Source organism: Amblyraja radiata, chromosome 1 (assembly GCF_010909765.2).
Source record: "Amblyraja radiata isolate CabotCenter1 chromosome 1, sAmbRad1.1.pri, whole genome shotgun sequence".
Lineage (NCBI taxonomy): Eukaryota > Metazoa > Chordata > Chondrichthyes > Rajiformes > Rajidae > Amblyraja > Amblyraja radiata.
In genome coordinates, this window is record NC_045956.1 from 109121956 (window position 1) to 109142373 (window position 20418).

At 42.5% G+C, this 20418-nt stretch overlaps 1 protein-coding gene across 4 annotated transcripts in view; it reads right to left on the minus strand.

The window, feature by feature from the left end:
- lnx1 (ligand of numb-protein X 1) overlaps positions 1–20418 on the minus strand; it is a 156469-nt gene that overhangs the window by 32580 nt on the left and 103471 nt on the right. For all 4 annotated transcript variants that reach the window (XM_033028535.1, XM_033028514.1, XM_033028520.1 and 1 more), the window contains exons 3-6: positions 16536–16804; positions 15196–15342; positions 13903–14105; positions 10017–10376 (exon numbers count right to left, since the gene is read on the minus strand). In XM_033028535.1, coding sequence (XP_032884426.1) covers positions 10017–10376; positions 13903–14105; positions 15196–15342; positions 16536–16804 — 979 coding nt within the window. The remainder of the gene's footprint in view (positions 1–10016; positions 10377–13902; positions 14106–15195; positions 15343–16535; positions 16805–20418) is intronic.

Sequence of the window (20418 nt, forward strand, 5' to 3'; positions counted from 1 at the left end):
TCACCGTGGAAGTCAGTAGGTTTATAATAGATGTCATCAATAGTTTGTCCTCTGTGATGAAGACAGATCAGGAAAGGGGAGCGAGGTGTGAGAGGTAATTGGGTGAATTTGAGAGTAGAATGGAAGTTAGTGGTGAAGTGAATGAAATCTATGAGGCAACCCCAATGCAGTCATCGACGTAGCCAGTGAATGATGGGCTGTAGCTAGAAGGAGATTGGATTGGATGGTGTTAATCTCACTGTAAATAAAGGCTGGGGTGGTGGTGGGTGGGGAGATACTTCCAGATATTTACAAAATTATTGAGACACACAGGCAAGGAAAGATAATCTGAATGTTTTTCCCAGGGCAGGCAAGTCTAGAACTGGAAGCACAAGTTGAAGACGAGAAGAGAGACATTTAAAGGAGATCTGAGGGGTAAGATTTTACAAACAAAAGGTGGTGAATATTTGCTGTCCAAACCGACTAATACAAGCTGTCAGAGGTGATAATATAAGCAGATACTATTACAACATTGAAAGGCATTTGAACGGGTACTTGGTTAGGACAGGTGTAGAAGGATACGGGTTTAATGCAGACAAATAGGATTAGCATAAATAGGCATTGTGCTCAGCTTGGACCATTTGTGCTGAAAGGGCTCATTTCTGTTTTGTACGCTTCTATGAATGGATGAAAAATTCAAGTTGTTGAAGCAGTTATTGATCTATTCAAACCTGTACCATTGATCCTGATAGTTCAGATAAATGACTTACTGCTGAATTTTAAACACTTCATGGTTGGGTCTAAGATTCCTCACAAGTATATATGTTATATATAAGTTGCTATGTTCTCAATTTACTTAAAGGGAAGTAGGTAAAAGCTTACTGTGAATTTTACAGCTTTAAAATATATGCAGCTTAAAGAGTGCAACATAATTTAATTTGTGGGGTAACCAAATCTGAAACAGGAGACTTTGGAAGACTGAGTTGGAAGCTGTCCATTCTCGTAAATTCATTTAAAAAATGGGTACCTCTTTTGAATCTGTTCAATATCAAATCTTTTCAGGGATATCCATTTTACACAATGATGGACCATTAGTTTATATTAAACAATTCCAAACAGTTAATAGCCAAAAGCAACAGATTTGCTCCAGTGATTTAGAGTCTTGTTACTACACCGACTAAGATCATTCAAGGTCTCAAACTAAATCCAAATTTGAAGTGCAAACGTCCACAAATACTTATCCCACTGAAGATAAGTAAATAATTTCAACATTATTAATCACCAATAAAGGGCATCATTCTAGTAGACTGTTTTTATGTGTGATCTTGCCAGCTGTTTTCCAGTGTTACCATTGTATCAAGTACCATAGGCTTGTAATTAATTGCAGCACGAAAAGTTCACGTCTGATTTCAAGGGGTCCAAGAAGGTGAGAGTCTTGCTCCTGTTAAATAATGATAACCATGTGGCCTTCAAAAATGTCTAATTTGTCGAATTACAGCTGTGGTTCCAACTGTTCTGTCCTCTATTCCCTCTGGGTTCTATATAATGTTGTCAACATCAGGGAGAATTGCTGCACGTCGGAGGGAAGCAAATTAGTCCATGCACCAGGAAAATACAAGAGTATGCAGGAGACTAACATTCAGGATTTGGGCAAGTTAAGTTCAGGTTGATTATTGTCATGTGTACCGAGGTATAGTGAAAAACTTTGCTTTGCATGCCATCTAATCAGATCAGATAATGCGAGACATGAATACAATTAAGTAAATATTGACCAGAATTGATAAAGCAAAGGGGATGATAAAGAATGCAGTATATTGTTCTCAGCATCATAGCGCAGCAGTTTTATAGACAAAGTCCAATGTGAGATTAATCGGACAGTACGTTAGTTTATGGAAGAACTTCAGAAGCACGATAACAGAGGAGAAGAAGCTGTTTCTGAATCTGGTGGTGTGCACTTTCGACCTTCTGTACCTTCGGCCAGATGGGTGCAGGAGGAATGATAGGGGTGGGAAAAGTATTTGAACATGTTGGCTGCGTTTCTGAGGCAGCGTGAAATGTAGACAAAGCCAATAGTGTGAAATCTGGTCTGTGTGATGGAATGGGCAACGTCTACTACTCTCTGTAATTTCTTGAGGTCTTGGGCAGAGCTGTTGTCAAACCAAGCTGTGATTCTCCCTGCCTACAAATATAAGCTGAAGTGGGAAGATCAGGTGCCGAAAGTTGTTCAGTGCTGATATGCAGAAACGGATGACATCCTACGCAACTGCTTTCCTTTATCAGTTCCCACGCACTTACTGATGAAGTCTGTCATGGAGTGTTCCCCAATCGGAAACCATGGATGTACCATGAGGTCCATTCTCAGCTGAAGGCTAAGACTGCAAGATAGTTTCCTGCGCAAACCAACTAGCAGGAGTATTCATGGACATGTTTAGCCTCTCCCTACACTGTTTTGAGGTACCCACCTGCTTCTAGAAGATATCGCAGTGCCAAAGAAGATTTCATATTGGCTGCATTAATGGCTGCAAGATTTCATGCCTTAATGTTTACCTTCCAGTGACCTTGACATCCACCATCTCAAAGTGCTTCGAGAGGCTGGTTATGGCACACATAAACTCCAGCCTACCAAGCAGCCTACTGTTACAACAGGTCCATGGTTGATGCCATCTCCCTGGTCCTACACTCATCCCTGGAACATCTGGATCTGACTCTTTTTCATGGACTACAGCTCTGCTTTTAATAGCATTATTCCAAACAAGCTCATCTCCAAACTCATGGAACTTGGTGTCTGCAACTTGATCCTCGACTTCCTGACACACAGATCAAAATCAGTGAGGAGAGATACAAATCATCCTCCACAATAATTCTTAACACTGCTGCCTCGCAAGGATGCGTTCTCAGCTCCCAACTATACTCCTTACACACTCAGCCAAATACCAGTCCAACTCAATCTACAAGTTTGCAAATGATATCACTGTAGTGGGCCAGATATCGAAACATGATGAGACAGAGTATAGAAAGGAGATTGAGAGCTAGTGTCTAGTGTGAACCCGGTGTCAAGACAACAACCTCTCCGTCAATGTCAGAAAGCAAAGGAGATAGTGATTACGTTCTGGAAGTGAAGCAGTACATACCCCAGTATACATTGATGGTGCCGAAGTAGAGATGGTCAAAAGCTTCAAGTTCCTTGGAATAAATATCACCAGCAATTTGTCTGGGACCAACCACAACGAAGCTAAGGCCAAGAAAGCACACCAACGTCTCTACATCCTTAGGAGGTTCAGCATGTTTCCAACAACCCCAGCCAACTTCTACAGAAACACTGTGAAAAGCATCTTATTGGGATGCATCATAGTCTGGTTTGGAAACAGCTCCATCCAAGTGCAAGAAATTGCAGAGTTGTGGACATAGCCCAGACCATCACATGAACCAGCTTCCTTTACATTGACTCCATCTACACTTTACTCTGCTTTGGCAAGGCTGCCGGCATAATCAAGGACCAGTCTCACACCCATCACTCCCTCTTTTCCCTATTCGATTAGGCAGGAGATACAGAAGTTTGAAAACACTTACCTTCAGTTTCAGGAACAGTTTCTTCTCAACTGAACGGTCCTCTCATCAGCTCGAGTGCGGTCCTGACCATTCATCTGTCTCATTGGAGATCTTTGAACTTTATTGGACTTTATCGGACTTCTCTGCACTAAATGTTGTACCATTTATCATTTATCTTTGCACTGCAGATGGTTTGATTGTATTCATGCGACTGGATAGTACACAAACAAAACTATTTTACTGTATCTCGGTAGACGTGACAATTATAATAAACTAAACTGTTTTGCAAACCAATGGTATGGTTTCTATGGTGCACCTGTAGAAGTCTGAGAGTCATTGGAGACATGCCATATTACCTCAGTCTCCTATGGAAGTAAAGTGTTGGTGCGCCTTCTTGGCTGTCGCTTGGGTTAATTGTCTGCTGACCATTCATTAACAATTGTCAGTGAATGAATTATTAGATCTGCTTTTATTGCAACTGTAACTTTATCACTTTTTTTATTCATGTTTGTTTCATGTCGTTGGCCACGGTGATATCACACTGGCCAACGAACTAAACACCTTTTTTGCCCGCTTCGAAACTGGCAACACCACCAGGAGTGGAATAACCCTGGCCATGGCGGAGGGACAGGCCTTAACACTGAGAACTCAGGAGGTACAGTGCACTCTGCGTAGGATCAATCCACGCAAGGCTGCAGGCCCGATGGAGTCCAGGGAAGGGTACTAAAAGACTGTGCTGTACAGCTGGCGGAGGTATTCACGAGAATCTTTAATCTGTCTCTATCTCTGGCAACGGTCCCCAAGTGCCTGAAAACAGCCACCATAGTGCCGGTGCCGAAAAAGTCTAAAGTCGCCAACCTGAATGACTACCGCCCGGTTGCCCTGACTCCAATCCCAATGAAGTGCTTCGAAAGGCTGGTCCTCTCCCACATCAAATCCAGCATCCCTGCCTCACTGGACTCTCATCAATTTGCATACAGGGCAAATAGATCAACAGAGGATGCCATCTCTCTGGCTCTTCACACTGTCCTGACTCACCTGGACAGACAGGGCACGTACGTGAGGATGCTCTTCATTGACTATAGCTCTGCATTCAATACGGTCATCCCCACCAAGCTCACCACCAAACTCCACCAGCTAGGCCTCAGCTCGCCGATATGCGATTGGATCCTGAACTTTCTGACGGAGCGACCGCAGGCAGTGAGACTGGGCCCTGTCCTCCACTATCACCCTGAGCACCGGCACACCACAGGGCTGTGTACTAAGCCCCATGCTCTACTCCCTCTTCACTCACGACTGTGTTCCTGCATTCGACACCAACACTATCGTGAAGTTTGCAGACGACACAGCAGTGATTGGGCTGATCACCAACGGGGATGAAACAAAATACAGAGCGGAGGTGCAGAACCTGGCGGACCTGTGCACACGTAACAACTTGTCACTAAACACCTCCAAGACCAAGGAGCTGATTATTGACTTCAGGAGGTCCCATAATGGAGAATATGCCCCAATCTCCATTTACAGGGAAAGTGTGGAGAGAGTGTCCAGCTTTAGGTTTCTGGGCACTCACATTTCAGAGGACCTCACATGGTCCACCAACACCGCTGCGCTGGTCAAGAAGGCACAGCAACGACTGCTCTTCTTGAGGACATTAAAAAAGACTGGTCTGCACCAACAGCTGCTGACAACGTTCTACCGCTGCACCACAGAGAGCATATTAACATATGGCATCTCTGTGTGGTATCTAAGCTGCACGGAGGCGGAGAGGAGAGCTCTTCAGCGCGTCGTCCACAGAGCTCAGAGGCTTATTGGGACACAGCTACCAGCCTTGGAGGGCATATACTACACACGGTGCCTCAGGAAGGCCGTCAGCATCCATAAAGACTCCTCACACCCGTGTGACGGTCTGTTCGAACTACTTCCCTCCGGCCGACGTTACAAGGCCTTCTACGCCCGAACCTCCAGACTCAGAAACAGCTTTATTCCCAGAGCTATAGCGGCTCTGAACCGGCCCTGCTGAGTGCCGCCCATTCCCCCTGGACTCCCTCCCTCGGATGGTCACGTCACACAGCTTATTTATTTATTTTACTTTTCTTTTACATCGGTTGGAAGCTGCATACTAAATCTCATTGCACTGATGTGCAATGACAATAAAAGATATTATTATTATTATTATTATGTCTATATTATACTTTAATTGTTTTCTATTTCATTGCGTTTACACCTTAATGTTCGCATTCTGACCTTGACAATTTCTTCCCAGCTATTATCAGGTAACTGAACCAATCAGGCACTCTCACCAGCTAAAGTGCGGAGCTGACCCAACTACTTCATTGGAGACCTTTGAACTATCTTTAATTGGACTTTATCTCTCACTAAATGTTATACCCTATATTCTGTATCAGTGTACTGTGGACAGCTTGATAGTAATCGTCTATTATTTTCTTTGACTGGATATCATGCAACAAAAGGTTTTCACTGCACCACATGTGCCAATAATAAAGTAAACTGAACTAAACTCGAGAAATTCATTAATTTTGTTTCCAATTTTCATGATTCTTTCAGTAGTTTGTCTACATTTCAGTCCATCAACATTTCTATCCAATTCTGTAATTGGACCAAACACTACTCTCTACTGCAAGCCCAACAACCATTTTTACTATCTCAAATATACATTACATATTATTGTAGAGCTAATGGTTCAATTTATTATCCATTGCTGAGATATAGTTGTGTGGAGATAATGTAAAGTAATGATACGTAAGATTTAGGAAGTTTAGATGAAAAAGAAAAGGTTATATGTAGTTTTAATAGTAAATGCGAATATGGTGTAAGTGGGGAGTAATGACTTTGGCTAAGAAGAATACATAGAGTGAATGGAACTGAAAAACTATAAAAAGTCCAGAGAGTTATAGAGTCTTAAACACAGTCTCACTTTTAAAGAGGGCATTAATCAAGAGATGTTGGAAGAATCAAGAAATTTGGGGAGCTGAAACAAAGCTGTATTGTATATCTTTTAAATATAAACAGGATAAATCAAATTTATAAAGACGGTTTGCTGGATGACTTTATGGGATACATTTCAAAAAATTCTTAAGGAAAAATGTTGAGAATCAGCCAGGAATTGTTCTTGTGCACTGAGATTATTACTGAGTCCAAGAAAAATATTGGCAAGATAGAATTCTAGAGCAAAAAACAAAGTGTGGGAAAAACTCAGCGGGTCAGGCAGCATCTGTGGAGGCAAATGGACAGTCAATGTTTTGGGCTGAGACCCTTCTTCCGTACCGTTCATTACCAATTTCTAAATTAGGCAAAAGGTTTATCAATAAATAATAGCAGACAAAGATGTTTCATAATATTTTTATTGAATCACCAAGAGATGTTTAACCCATCAGCTGCTGTGAACCTATAAGGGACTGTATATTAAAAGCAGTGCCTTAATGTTGCCAAAAGTTTGGCAGAGTTTTAGAAGCAGAAGGTTGACCAAAAAATGTGATAAAAGAGAGAAGATTGAATAAGCATTCCCAATCCAGCCCAGTCATTGTGCTCCTGCAAGTACTCTTACCTTCTGCCTCACTCAATAGACAATAGACAATAGGTGCAGGAGTAGGCCATTTGGCCCTTCGAGCCAACACCGCCATTCAATGTGATCATGGCTGATCATCCCCAATCAGTACCCCGTTCCTGCCTTCTCCCCATATCCCCTGAGTCCGCTACCTTTAAGAGCCCTATCTAGCTCTCTCTTAAAAGTATCCAGAGAACTGGCTTCCACCGCCATCTGAGCAGAGAATTCCACAGACTCACAACTCTCTGTGAGAAAAATGTCTCCTCGTCTCCGTTCAAAATGGCTTACTCCTTATTCTTAAGCTGTGGCCCCTGGTTCTGGATTCCCCCAACATCGGGAACATGTTTCCTGCCTCTAGCGTATCCAAACCCTTATCAATCTTAAATGTTTCAATAAGATACCCTCTCATCCTTCTAAATACCAGAGTATACAAGCCTAGCCGCTCCATTCTCTCAGCATATGACAGTCCCGCCCTCCCGGGAATTAACCTTGTGAACCTACGCTGCACTCCCTCAATGGCAAGAATGTCCTTCCTCAAATTAGGGGACCAAAACTGCATACAATACTCCAGGTGTGGTCTCACTGGGGCCCTGTACAACTGCAGAAGGACCTCTTTGCTCCTACACTCAACTCCTCTTGTTCTTCACTGCCTGCTGCACCTGCATGCTTACTTTCATTGACAGACCTTGCTAAAGCAACTGTCCCATGTTTGGCCCACAAGTTATAGATAATGAGGTTCTTTCCCCGACCACCTTGTTGGCGATTTGACAGCTTGCATCTCTCAAATGCCATTGGACTACTCTGGAATATCCATGGTCAGAAACATTTAATTTTTTCCCCAAATAATCTAATTAAAAAAATAAAAATTGCTAAAATATTTTAAAATAATAAGTTTGTCTAAAAGCATTAACGTGTTGCAAGTTACTGTGACTAAATAGTGAAATAAACCATTTCCTTGCTCGACCTTTTCATTCAAGCCCATTCCCAATCCGATGCAAACCAAAAGGACTGAACGCAGAGCTCATCTGGCCCCACGTTTTTACATGACTGAGTTCCATTCCGATCCTGAATACAGTGTATCAAACTTCAAAATTTCCCTGACTCTCAAGCTGCAATGCCCAGTTGACTCTGTTTACCGAATCATAGGCAAAAGGCAAGTGCATTCTTGGCTATTTAGAACTACTAAGGAAGTCACTTAAAGCAAAAAGCAAAAACATTTAAATGAGGATAAGTTACAAAATCCTTGCATCCATCTTCACAATAGACAATACATGAATGTACCAGAAGATTTACAGGTTGAATGGAAGAAGGGATGTTAAATTAATCTAGGAAAGACACAAGGATGTTGAAATCTTGAGCAAAACACACAGTGCAGGAGCATCTCAGAAAGATAGTGTCACTAACTTGATTGAGATTTTTGAGGAAGTGGCGAAGGTGATCGATGAGGGTAGGGCGGTGGAGCAGATACCATATACCCAACACTAGCACATGACCATTGCTCCTCCACTTTATCAAAGGAGTCTACCCCCAAATTGGAGATGAAACAGACAGCATTGTTCATAAGTTCACGTGATAGGAGCAGAATTAGGCCATTCAGCCCATCAAGTCTACTCCGCTTTTCAATCATGGCTGATTTATCTTTCCCTCTTAACCCCATTCTCCTGCCTTCTCCCCGTAAGTAACCCCTGACACCCGTACTAATTGTGCTTTGCAGGATGAAATACCAGCATCACAACAGGAGAATAAGTAAGATTGGAGATGTGCAATGGCAAAGAGGTTGTAAGTGTTGGAATGGCACATAAAAATTGACTTTTAAAACATTTGCATTTGATCTAAAATCTCTGTGGTGAATTTCAGTAGCCTCTTTAGTCACCCTCATGACTTTACTGCAGCAGAAGTGAAAATCATGTACAAATGGTCCTTTTACTCATGTAGCCTTGATGGAGTTTTGTTTATCATTTTGGTTTTCAACGTGAACACATCAATGGCAAGGCCAGCATTTAATGGGCATCCCTAACATCCCTCGAGCAGGGTCTGGTGATCCACCTTCTTGCACCACTTCATCCTTCTGATGATGGCAGTCTCATAGTGAGGAGACCCCGAGATGGTGGAGGAACAACAATGTATTTCTACAATAGGATGATGTGTGCTTTGTTGGTGAAGTTGCAGGTGGCAGTGTCGTAAGAACCCAATCCTCTTTTCAGGAATGGAGGAGGTTTCAGTTTTCTGCTCAGGAACAGAAAGCACCTGACAATACATGATCTGCAAACTGATGCATTTCTCTGGGATCACCTGAAGCATTTCCTGCATCTCATGACTGTTGCAAAACTTCCTCTCTGTTATCTATTCATATTTTTGAATTTCATAATTAATAAACCATGCAATAATCAGAGCGAACAAGAGAATCTTCATCTATGTAGAACCTTTGGGATACACCATAGAATTTAGTTTTAATCCAGGTATAATGAGCAGTAAATGACAGCAAACTTCTGCCAAGAAAACCAACACTCACCCATCTCTTGTCTCATCATCCTGGTATTGAAATGACAGAATGATATCCATAGCTTTCCAGTAATAGCTGTCAACCCAATCTACAGACTTTACTTTAGATTTTAGAGATACAGCGTGGAAACAGGCCCCTTGGCCCACCCAATCTGCATTGACCAGCGATCATGACATACACTAGCACTATCCTACACACTAGGGGCAATTTACAATTTTACCGAAGTCAATCAATCTACAAGCCTGCACATCTATGGAGTGTGGGGGAAAACCAGAGCACCCGAACGCAGGGAGAATGTACAAAATCTGTACAGACAGCACTCGTAGTCAGGATGGAAGCCGGATCTCTGGCACTGTAAGGCAGCAACTCTATCACTGCTCCACTGTGCCGCCCCAAGCAATGACAAATGAAACGACTAACCTGTATAAAGTGTACTGCAATTTCTGGAGATCCCTGACGAAGATCATGTCCGTTTATGGCGAGCACTCGGTCATGCACTTGTAGTTGGCCATCTTGGGCTGCAAGACCACCTTCAAGTAAACTGATGATAAAAACCCCCGATTCATCAGACCTGTGGACCAGTTTTATTCCTAGTGGTTGATCAGCACTCTTGTGGAGAATAACATGGAAGCTGTCATCTCTGGAGCAGTTACTTTCCATGTTACTTCTACATTTATATAGTTGTTCTCGGAGCACGTTCAGTAACAGGATCTGGCACGGCTGCTTCAGTACCGCCAGCGCATAGTAATGGGGCACACTGCTTAGGTCAGTACCATTTACCTGGACAATAACAAAAAAAATAATCATTTAGAAGTTGACCTATATTTTGTGTAGGAATAAAATTGGAAGTAACAGCATCGACTGTCAATTTCCACCAAGTGAATGATTAAAATGTATACACAAGGAACTGCAGGTGCTGGTTTACAAAAAAAAAAGATACAAAGTTCTGGAGTAACTCAGCGGGTCAGGCTGTATCTCTGGAGAATATGGATAAGCGCCATTTAAAGCAAAAGTAATGAAGTTGCTTGAGGTGATGCTGTACATCTCCAACAGTTTCTATGGAAGCATAAAAGGAACTTTGTGATTTCAAATATTCAAGTTACCCTGCTGTAATATAACTGGAAAATGTACACTTTGTTGCAACAGGTCTAAACAAGTTTAAATATCATGCATAACCATGTGTATGGAATATAGGGATATAGATCAAATGCAGGCAGAGGAGATAAATTTATCTCAGCATTGTATTCGGCATAGTCATTGTGTTGCTCTCCTGTGTTGTTCGATGAATTGTAGTTCACATATTTTTGAAGGTCTACAATACAAATGCATTAAAAATATTGATTCTATGCTTTTTTAAAAGTTTTTTTTATGACGCACATAATCTAATATTTAAGCAGTTGTTTAAAAATTGTACATTATCACGAGTATTCTTTAATATGATTAGAAGTTTGGCCAAAGTTATTCCCACAGAGATTGTCAGTTCTACGTAGGGAGCATTTTTCCAGGCCAACAGAGTGCCAATGCTTCAACACCAACCACAGATTTAGTCCCATAAAAATCTGTTAGAATAATATAGTGTGGAAAAAAAAATTCCACAGCAAAATTTGCGGTAAACTGCCACACATGCTGTGCCACACACATATAACAAAATGTGATGAGGTAACTGTTCAAGAGGTCTGTGAAACATTTACAGGAAATATGTGTTTTAAGCAAGATTCGATGTACACGTATAATATATTTACTATATTATGGACTTTAAGATCATTCATGGGTAGCTCTTGATATTAGACACCTTTTATAAGAATACATATCATTATCCTATTTCTCTGGTGGAATTGTTTAAAGGCACAAAATAGACTGTCGTAATGGTTTATTGAGGGAATATAGTCTGTTCTTCAGTCCACATCAGGATTTGGGTTGAATTTTTTGTTTTTTTCTACCCTTTTAAGTATGATTGCAAAGGATTTTTTTAAAATCAAAAGTCTGATGATCTTTAACAAAACAAAGTACGCTTTTAAGTTTTAAAATTACTTTTGGTTTCATTAACATATTGTTTCAACAAACTTGCTACAATCCAATCAGTTAGTAAATGTATGCCCATAATATATTTGCTTGAATAGAAATGACAGTCAAGGTGAAATAGCAGATTCCCAAAGACGTACAGGTATGTAGGTAAATTAGCTTGGCAAATGTAAAAATTGTCCCTAGTGTTAGGATAGTGTTAAAAGGCGGGGATTGCTGGTTGGTGCAGACCCGGAGAGCCGAAGGGCCTGTTTCCCCGCTGTATCTCTAAACTAAAAATTCCAAACATGGGGCATCACAGTACTAGATAGTACAGTACTATTATTTAATTAAACTTGCTTTTTGATTGGATCAGTAAATTGATTGCATATTAAACTGAAACCGCATATTTATAGGTCCTCAATACTATTTATTCAGTGGAAATGTTTTACATTCTTGTTAAGGAAAAGCCTGCTTAGTTTTCATTTTCAAAGTAGAAATAATAAACAATATTTTAGATTTGCAGCACACAAAGAAATACTTGTAGACTGCGGGGTGATGGAGAAATATTTTGTGAACATATGGCATTCAATTATTTCAGCATTCCCCACTGCTATGTTCCAAAATGTAACAAAGAAGTTTCTGCATTGCTTTCTCCCAACGCAAAAGACTCCAGAGAACTAGCTGTGAGATATTTCAGGATATTCTGGGATACAACTGGCAGAGCTACGACACATACAATGATTTGGCTTTAATCCCATGAAACCTAAAACAATATTAAATATTTAACAAATGGAGGATAAAAAAGAGCATTTTGTGAGTTTCTGTAGATTTGCATCACAGTCATAACAGCTAAACAGTGCAACAGAAATTTCATATATTAGTGTTTTCACTTTCCAAGGACATCCAAAGCCCTTCACCACCAAATTCATTACTTTGAGGTATAATCATCATAATTTCAAAATAATAAAATTTGGGTAAATGCTTTAGATTTGCACACAGCGAGGGTTCATAACAACAAATGAGATGAACGATAAACGAATTAATTTATTTTGCCGTCGTTGGGGTCATGTCGGCAGAATAACAAAAGCAATTGGGTCGCTTCTGCTGCCCATCTCATGATCAGGTCGAAACAGGATAGGACCCAGAACTATCTGGGTCAGCTACATGTTAAGATAGAAACTCAGCTATAGCATAAGAATAAGTAGTTCTCGGGATCCTCTTCACTTGTCATTTCCAACTGCACACTAAGTGGGAGTAAAACAGTGGACACAATTATTGCAAGAGTTTATATACAAGAGGTAAGTTTAGAAATGCTTAATCACCAGCAAAGTGATGAAAGGTGCCATCCACAGGTGTAATAACTTGCATCTAAACAGCAATAATCTATTCACTGAAACCTGTTATAGGTTTTGACAGGACCCTTCTGCTCCAGAACCTTTCACACTCTTGGTCCACGAGGAGGGAGTTAATGGGGATGGAGGAGGAAAATTAGGATCTGCATCGAAGTAGAATGTTTCAGAAACAGATAGATGTGAGATTTTACAAATAATAGACCATGCAGCAAGGCAGATAATAGAATTTTAGGTACACAAAATTGCTGGGGAAACTCAGCGGGTGCAGCAGCATCTATGGAGCGAAGGAAATAGGCGACGTTTCGGGCCGAGACCCTTCTTCAGACTGGGTCAGACTGGGTCATAATAGAATTTTAGCCCTGGGTCAGTTGGATAAGCATGACTGAAGAAGAGTTTCGGCCCAAAACGTTGCCTATTTGCCCGAGATGAGAAAACCATTTTTCACACAGAGAGCGGTGAATCTCTGGAATTCTCTGCCACAGAAGGTAGTTGAGGCCAGTTCATTGGCTATATTTAAGAGGGAGTTAGATGTAGCCCTTGTGGCTAAAGGAATCAGGGGGTATGGAGAGAAAGCAGGTACAGGATACTGAGTTGGATGATCAGCCATGATCATATTGAATGGCGGTGCAGGCTCGAAGGGCCGAATGGCCTACTCCTGCACCTATTTTCTATGTTTCTATTTCCTTCACTCCATAGATGCTGCCGCACCCGCTGAGTTTCTCCATCAATTTTGTCTACCTTGGATAATCATGAAGTGATGAAAAAGTACTGGTCCTTCATACATTTCTTTTGTTCACTCCTACGTACAGTCATTTTGCACACTGGGCAGCAGGGGAGGGACAGGTTGATTTGTTTAACAATTCTCTCAGCTATGCAACAGACAGGCTACAAATAATCTGAAAGCAGAGGGTACAATTTACATTGTGAAATAATTCCACAACGGGCACTACCTCTAGAATCATGTCGCCGGGTAGAAGTCTGCCGTCTTTATCGATGGCACCATCTCGATAAATGTCTTGTACAACGATATTTTCCACAGGAGTTTCACAACCTCCCACAATGCTGATGCCCAGCTTTACGTGTGGATCAGAACGATCGATCTTAATGGTTGTAATTTCACCATCGGGGATGAGGTGATGTAATCTCGGAGATACTGGAAATTTAAAACAAATATAATTACATGTTGGAATACGTCCTTGTGTTATCATGTTTATATTATCTCAGTATGACCTACAACACACTACTCAAAATGCAGCTCCGCCAATGTCTTGTACAAATGTAACATAACATCCCAACATCTAATAATAATAATAATATAATAATAATATATCTTTTATTGTCATTGCACGTCAGTGCAACAAGATTTAGTGTGCAGCTCCACTGATGTACAAGAAAGGTAAATAAATACAATACATAAATAAGCAAGCTGAATTGATTGACGTGACCATCTGAGGGAGACTGTCCAAAGGGAGTGTGTGGGGGGGCACTCATTAGGGCCGGTTCAGAGCCGCTATAGCTCTTGGGATAAAACTATACTCAGTACCCTGTCTGATGAAGGCCAGTGTATCAAAAGTATTCTTGTGCACACTATCTACCTTTCAGGGAACTTTGCACCTGCTGCTCTACAGCATTTCCCAGGGCCCTGGTATTCATTGTGAAGTCACTGCATAGTTTGACTTCCCAAAATTCAACACCTCGCACTTATTTGCATTAAGCACCATTAACCATTCCTGAGCCCATATACACCAGCTGATCAAGATCCTGCTGTGATTTTTGATAACCATCTTCGTTATCTATGATACCACCCACTGTAGTGTCACCTGCAAACTTACTAATCATGCCCTGTACATTCTTGTCCAATTTGATGATATAAACCTCAAATAGTAATGGGCTCACCGATCCCTGACGCACACCATTAGTCACAGGCCTCCTGTCTGAAATGCAAGGCTATCTTTCAGTCTGAAGCTGGGTTCCGACCCGAAACATCACCTATTCCTTTTCTCCAGAGATGCTGCCTGACACGCTGAGTTACTCCAGCCTTTTGCGTCTATCTTCAGTATAAACCAGCATCTGCTGGAATATTTTGTAAAACATACATTTGTTTTAGCTTCCACGCTAGCAAAACTGGCTTAGAGCTCTCTACTATTAAGCTGCTTGCATGACTGTTTATATACCTTTATATACCAATTTATACACCTCTCCACTGGAGGTATTGAATAAAAAGTGTTAAAAACTGCTGTTACCTTCTTCTGGAAGAGCAGCAGTCTGCACACTTTCACCAGGATCACTGTCAACAAGATTCGCATTACCCGTCTTGCGTAGATAGCTGAAAGCACGATTCAGTTTTTTAAAGGATCTGCTTCTCACTGTACTGCGATCAAAATGTCGGTCTATAAGAAAATAAGTTTTAGTAATATTCAGGTATTTCAAGTGAACATAAATGTAATGATAAATACTGTCTAGAAGTAGACACAAAGACCTGCAGATACTGGAGTTACTCAGCGGGTCAGGCAGCATCTCTTGAGAACATGGATCGGCAATATTTCAAGTCCTGACCTGAAATTGCCTATCCATGTCTTCTAGAGATGCTTTTAGACCCACTGAGTTGTTTTCTCAATGCTGTCTGGAACTCTGAAAGAGCATTTTTAATTGGCCTCTGTGCTTATTGTGTAAATCACAAATTTATAGTTTACTTACACTGTGGACATTGGTATTTTAATTAACCACCGACTGACAAGTACATTTTGAAATAATGACTGTGTAAGATATTGAAAGTAACATATTGTCGTTTAGGCTTTCCTCTGCTGCTACCATGGTTCAAGACGTGCCTGCAATTCTGGTATCTTGCCCAATTGACTTTTATTTGTGTGCAAACTACGTGAATGGTGGGCTCTCAACCGAACAAGGCATGTTGGCATCCCAGTCATGGATCTTCTTGATATGGCTGCTGAGATTCTTCCTTCTAGAGATACTGCCTTTCCCGCTGAGTTACTTCAGCTTTTTGTGTCTATCTTCTAAGAATAGCTATTATGCCCCTACCAATACAGTTAACTCAATGGATATTAGCACAAAAATAAAATAGTTGGGAAGTTAACTCGCAAGACCAGAGAATAAGTATGTGATGAATGCCATAATATACTTAAGAGGAATAGGTTAACATAACAGGAATCACAATTGTATGTTGCATGCTCAAATACAGCACAAAACTTAATTGCGTGGTTCATAGTGCTTCGTCCTGTACATACCTGTATTTCTCAGGAGTTCACATACAATGTGCCGGCAATGGGATGCTGCCTATCAGCTCAGTGTTTACACAGTTGCCAAAATGCTACTTAGTTAACCCCATTTTTCAACTTTTGGCTCATGGCCCCAATGGATTGTGGCATTTCAAGCTCCCACCAAGGTAGTTTTGAAATATGATGAGAGTTGCTTCTCCAGAACTCTTCCCAATCATTTACTATTAGAATAAAGAAATCCAAAGTTTCTCCCCATTCCTCCTACCTGTTTGATCACTTCTATTTCCTTACCGTACACTTACAAATTTGTGCAATGTTTAAGTTACAGGTGCCACAGTGAGACTTACTTTTCTTGATATTATTTTTGTTGTGGGTGCTGGAATTGCTCTCTGAATGGCTGCTGTCTGAGCCCGTTTCATAGGCGTGATTTATCAGCCCCGGGTCAGTAGTTGTCAAGGCCAATGGTGCGGGCAGTTGTGGGGAAAGCACCGGCACTGCCAAGTCACCACTTTCCACAGGAATCTCCGGAACTAAATCTGCTCCACCTGTTGGGGAAAGCTCCTGAGGCTGGTCCTCTCGTTCTTTCCAGAGTCCACATTGGATCGCTCCACTACACCTAAAACATAGATTCATAAACATAAAATATTAATAATAATTTGCTGTATTTGTGAGACAAACAAAAATATTATTTACTGACTCCAACCTTGCACTGTCCCATTCACCCACAGGCTTGTGCATGCTATGTGTACCTGTAGAGGTGCCCATTGGCCTCGCCTACTCTGTGCACAATTGTAACAAAAGTTCCTTATATTTAAACCCAAACACCTTTGCATTACAGACCAAAGTGCCATTTTTTTCATTAATAGCTGATTCTCACGTTGCGAGTTGACACAAGAGGTAACCCGGTAACGTACGATTAACGTACGGAACTCGTGGTCGCAACTTAGAGATTCGTGGCGTTAATGGCAGGTACTCGTGTAACTTGTCGACTCTTGCAAAAAATCAAACATGTTTGAAATTTTCCACGAGTCAATTTTACTCTTGTGGTTAAGAATTGAAACATTGTAATAAGGTAGTGGCCCGTGCGTTTACCTTAGTGTATCGTGAGTCTACCGTGGGAACTCTTTAACTCAGCGGGCAGGCAGCAGCAGATTGTGGATCCCTTCAGTTTCTCAGCGACAATCATCTGCCATAACGCGAGAGAGATCATGCACTGTTGTAGGTCTCCTTTGCACGTCGGTGTTTCTGTTTTTCTCCACTCATTGTTGGCCCTATCTGTCACCACCCCCACCTACACCCCTCTGCTTCCCGGCCATGTGTGTGACCCCTTCCCTTCCCTCCCCTCTCCAGCTCCCCGCCCATTGCACCGGCGCGGGGTTTGCACTGTCTTCACGTCGGCGATGCCAACAGGTCGATGCCAGTCGCCCCGGGGAAGTCGCTCCCTTCAGTTTCCCAGGAGGTCGGGACAGGGCTGGAGTTGGGAGGGAAAGGTGGTGGTGGTGGAGGGGGGGGGGGGGGTGGGTTAGGTGAGCAGGAGAGTGGAGTTGTTTGCAGTTGCAGAGGGAGGGGGCAAGGGCGGTACAGTTCCCAGTCTCAGCTCCTGTCCAGGGGGGTGGCCGGAGACGTCAGGACCAACGGGACACTGACCCCCAGGCCCACCGGGCCCACTGCAAGCACGGAGATCCCAGAGACCCACAGCCAGCAGCAACTCCAGCCCAGCGTCGCTCCAACTCCAGAGGAACACGCTCCCCGTAGGGGCAGAAGCTGATGGTGTGCAAGGTACGTCTTGTTCTTGGGGTGGCGGATGAGGGGGCGCAGCTCGGGCTGTGGGAGAACTGCCACTTGTCGCCGTAGCAGCCCATCGGGGAGCGGATTCCTCTGGAGTTGGAGCGGGGCTGGGCTGGAGTTGCTGTTGGCTGTGGGTCTCTGGGTTCTCCGTGCTTGCAGTGGGCCTGGGGGTCGGTGTCCCGTTGGTCCTGACGTCTCCGGCCACCCCCCTGGACAGGAGCTGAGACTGGGAACTGTACCGCCCTTGCCCCCTCCCTCTGCAACTGCAAATAACACCACTCTCCTGCTCACCTAACCCACCCATCCCCCCCCCCACCTTTCCCTCCCAACTCCAGTCCCGTCCCGACCCCCTGGGAAACTGAAGGGAGCGACTGCCCCGGTGCGACTGGCACTGACCTGCTGGCATCGCCGACGTGAAGACAGTGCAAAGCCCCGCGCCGGTGCAATGGGCGGGGAGCTGGAGAGGGGAGGGAAGGGGTCACACACATGGCCGAGAAGCAGAGGGGTGTAGGTGGGGGTGGTGATAGATAGGGCCAACAATGAGTGGAGAAAGACAGAAACATCGACGTGCAAAGGAGACCTACAACAGTGCATGATCTCTCTCGCGTTATGGCAGGTGATTGTCGTCTGCCCGCTGTTTCTGACGCTAAAGCCTTGGGATCGTTGCCCTTCGTGTTGGCGTGGAGGGGGAGGGGTGTATTGTGCTGTTTGATCGCCCCAGCGGCTTTTGAGACTGGTGGGCAATCACTTCCAAAGTTCTGCCCACACAGTCAGTACACCTCTCCTACACTTGTCTCCCGCACTAAGATCATCCTGCAGAGAATGACCCCAGCCTAACCCAAGAGCCATGTCACCCCAGACAGATTAATGATGCCCCCCCCCCAACCTCTCTCCATCTCAACTCACGCCTGGGCACCGAAGCAACTCAGGAGGCGAACCCTGAGCTCCGTCTCACAACAATCTGATGTGCACATCCGTCCACATTCAAAGATTTAATCTCCCGTCTCCCCGCAGTGTGTAGACATGGCAGTAAATTCAATTAAAACATATCAAACCTGTGTGTTTCAAACAAATCATAAGTATAACTGCTCTGGCACTGGATGGTGCGCATTTTCCCTTTGTAGGTCACATCAATAGATGCGGCCGCTCTGAATTATATCTTTAAAACAAAGCCACATGATGGAGAGGTCTTCTTTAACACTGTTGCTTATTAAAACATAACACTGTTGCTTATTAAAACAAACCTTCAATCAGGATTGGCTCAAGAGTAACCCGGGAGACGAACTTGGAACATCGCAGAAATGACAAGTAAACGGTAAACTTGTCATACCCGTGGGAACTCGGTTAAACACTTGATCATACACTTGCAATCTCGTACACAACCACAAGTCTTTCACTCGGGGTACCTCTTGTCTCAACTCGCAACGTGAGAACCAGCCTTAACTATTTGATATACCTGCCTATTAACTTTTTTTGTGATTCATGCACAAGAACACCAAGAACTTTCTGTACGTCACTCATTTGTAGTCTCTTTCCATTAAGATAATAATTGCCTTTTGATTCCTCTACCAAAGTGCATGACTCACTCTGTTCCACCTTTAACAGGTGTGGTTGTTTTTGAACCAATTACTTGGTCTGTCTATATCCTATTGCAGAATCACAAAGTCTTCAACACTATATGCACTTCCACCTTTTTAGGCCATCGACAAACTTGGATACCTTGCATTCTGCCGCCTCTTCTAGGTCAATGATACAAATAACAAATAATTGAGGACAAAGAACTAATCTCTGCGGCGTTTATTTTCTAATCCTCCATTATTTCAACACAACACTCTGGCTTCTTATTCATTCCCAAACTTAATCACTTCATCATCAGCAACTGCACACTTATCTGCCATAACTCATCATGGACATTGCTTCTCAAACTCCTTTACCTGTTCTCCTCTTTAAAATGTTCCTTAAAACCTCTCTCTTGACTTTAGATCACCTATTATCTTGTTGTATAATTCAATATCCATATCAATTAATATGTATCTTCCACTGTATCAACTTGAAATATGAGATAAAGGAATACGATTCTACTTAATATAAATATGCTTACCTAATCTCAATTTGTTTAGTTTAGTTTGGTTTATTGTTACGTGTACCGAGGTACAGTGAAACGCTTTTGTTGTGTGCTACCCAGTCAGTGGAAAGACAACACATGATGACAATTGAGCCATTTACAGCATATAAATACATGACAAAGCTATAACGTTTAGTGCAAAGTAAAGTCAGTGAAGTATGGATAGATCTGAGATGAGTTTAAGAAAATCATTGTTAAAGCAAGAAATGTTACTGTAGGAAAAGAAACTTAAGGGTGTGGAGTGATTGTAATATTTGATTGCAGATCTGCTTCTGTGGCTAGCACGCATATAGTCACTGGATTGGGTGCCATCTTGG